At 47.6% G+C, this 401-nt stretch overlaps 1 protein-coding gene across 1 annotated transcript in view; it reads left to right on the top strand.

Annotated features, from left to right (window-relative positions):
- The window catches only part of LOC134183571 (ethanolaminephosphotransferase 1-like), a 3,513-nt gene continuing 3,112 nt past the window's right edge, over positions 1–401 (top strand). The window contains exons 1-2 of the mRNA XM_062651156.1: positions 1–78; positions 182–250. Coding sequence (XP_062507140.1) covers positions 22–78; positions 182–250 — 126 coding nt within the window. The 5' untranslated portion in view covers positions 1–21. The remainder of the gene's footprint in view (positions 79–181; positions 251–401) is intronic.

Raw genomic sequence — 401 nt, 5'->3', positions numbered from 1 at the left:
AGTCGAGGATTTGCAACGCACATGTTTCCCAGTCGCTACCTTACAGAAAGGCATCTAGCCGGTTTTGATAAATACAAGGTAAAGGACAAATGTAAAGCATCAAGTTGTTGCAACTTGTGGATATCCGCGCGGGTGCGTCGCGCTAAATTTTATTTTGTACATTTGGCCTGTTTGTTTCTAGTACAGTGCGGTGGACACTTCGCCCCTCGCCAACTACATTATGCATCCGTTCTGGAACCGCGTCGTACAGGTATGGTACAGTGGCACACACGTGCACCCCAAACCGGATGTCTGCCGGCGACTGTTAGCGCGCGTTAGACTTTCCCCTTCCGCACCCTATTCAAGCTAAGTAAAATAGCACACAACTATTGGCACACTGTATATGCTTGTTTTTACACGTT

The sequence above is a fragment of the Corticium candelabrum genome, chromosome 8 (assembly GCF_963422355.1).
Source record: "Corticium candelabrum chromosome 8, ooCorCand1.1, whole genome shotgun sequence".
In the NCBI taxonomy this organism is placed as follows: domain Eukaryota; kingdom Metazoa; phylum Porifera; class Homoscleromorpha; order Homosclerophorida; family Plakinidae; genus Corticium; species Corticium candelabrum.
This window is presented reverse-complemented; position numbering and strand designations above follow the sequence as displayed.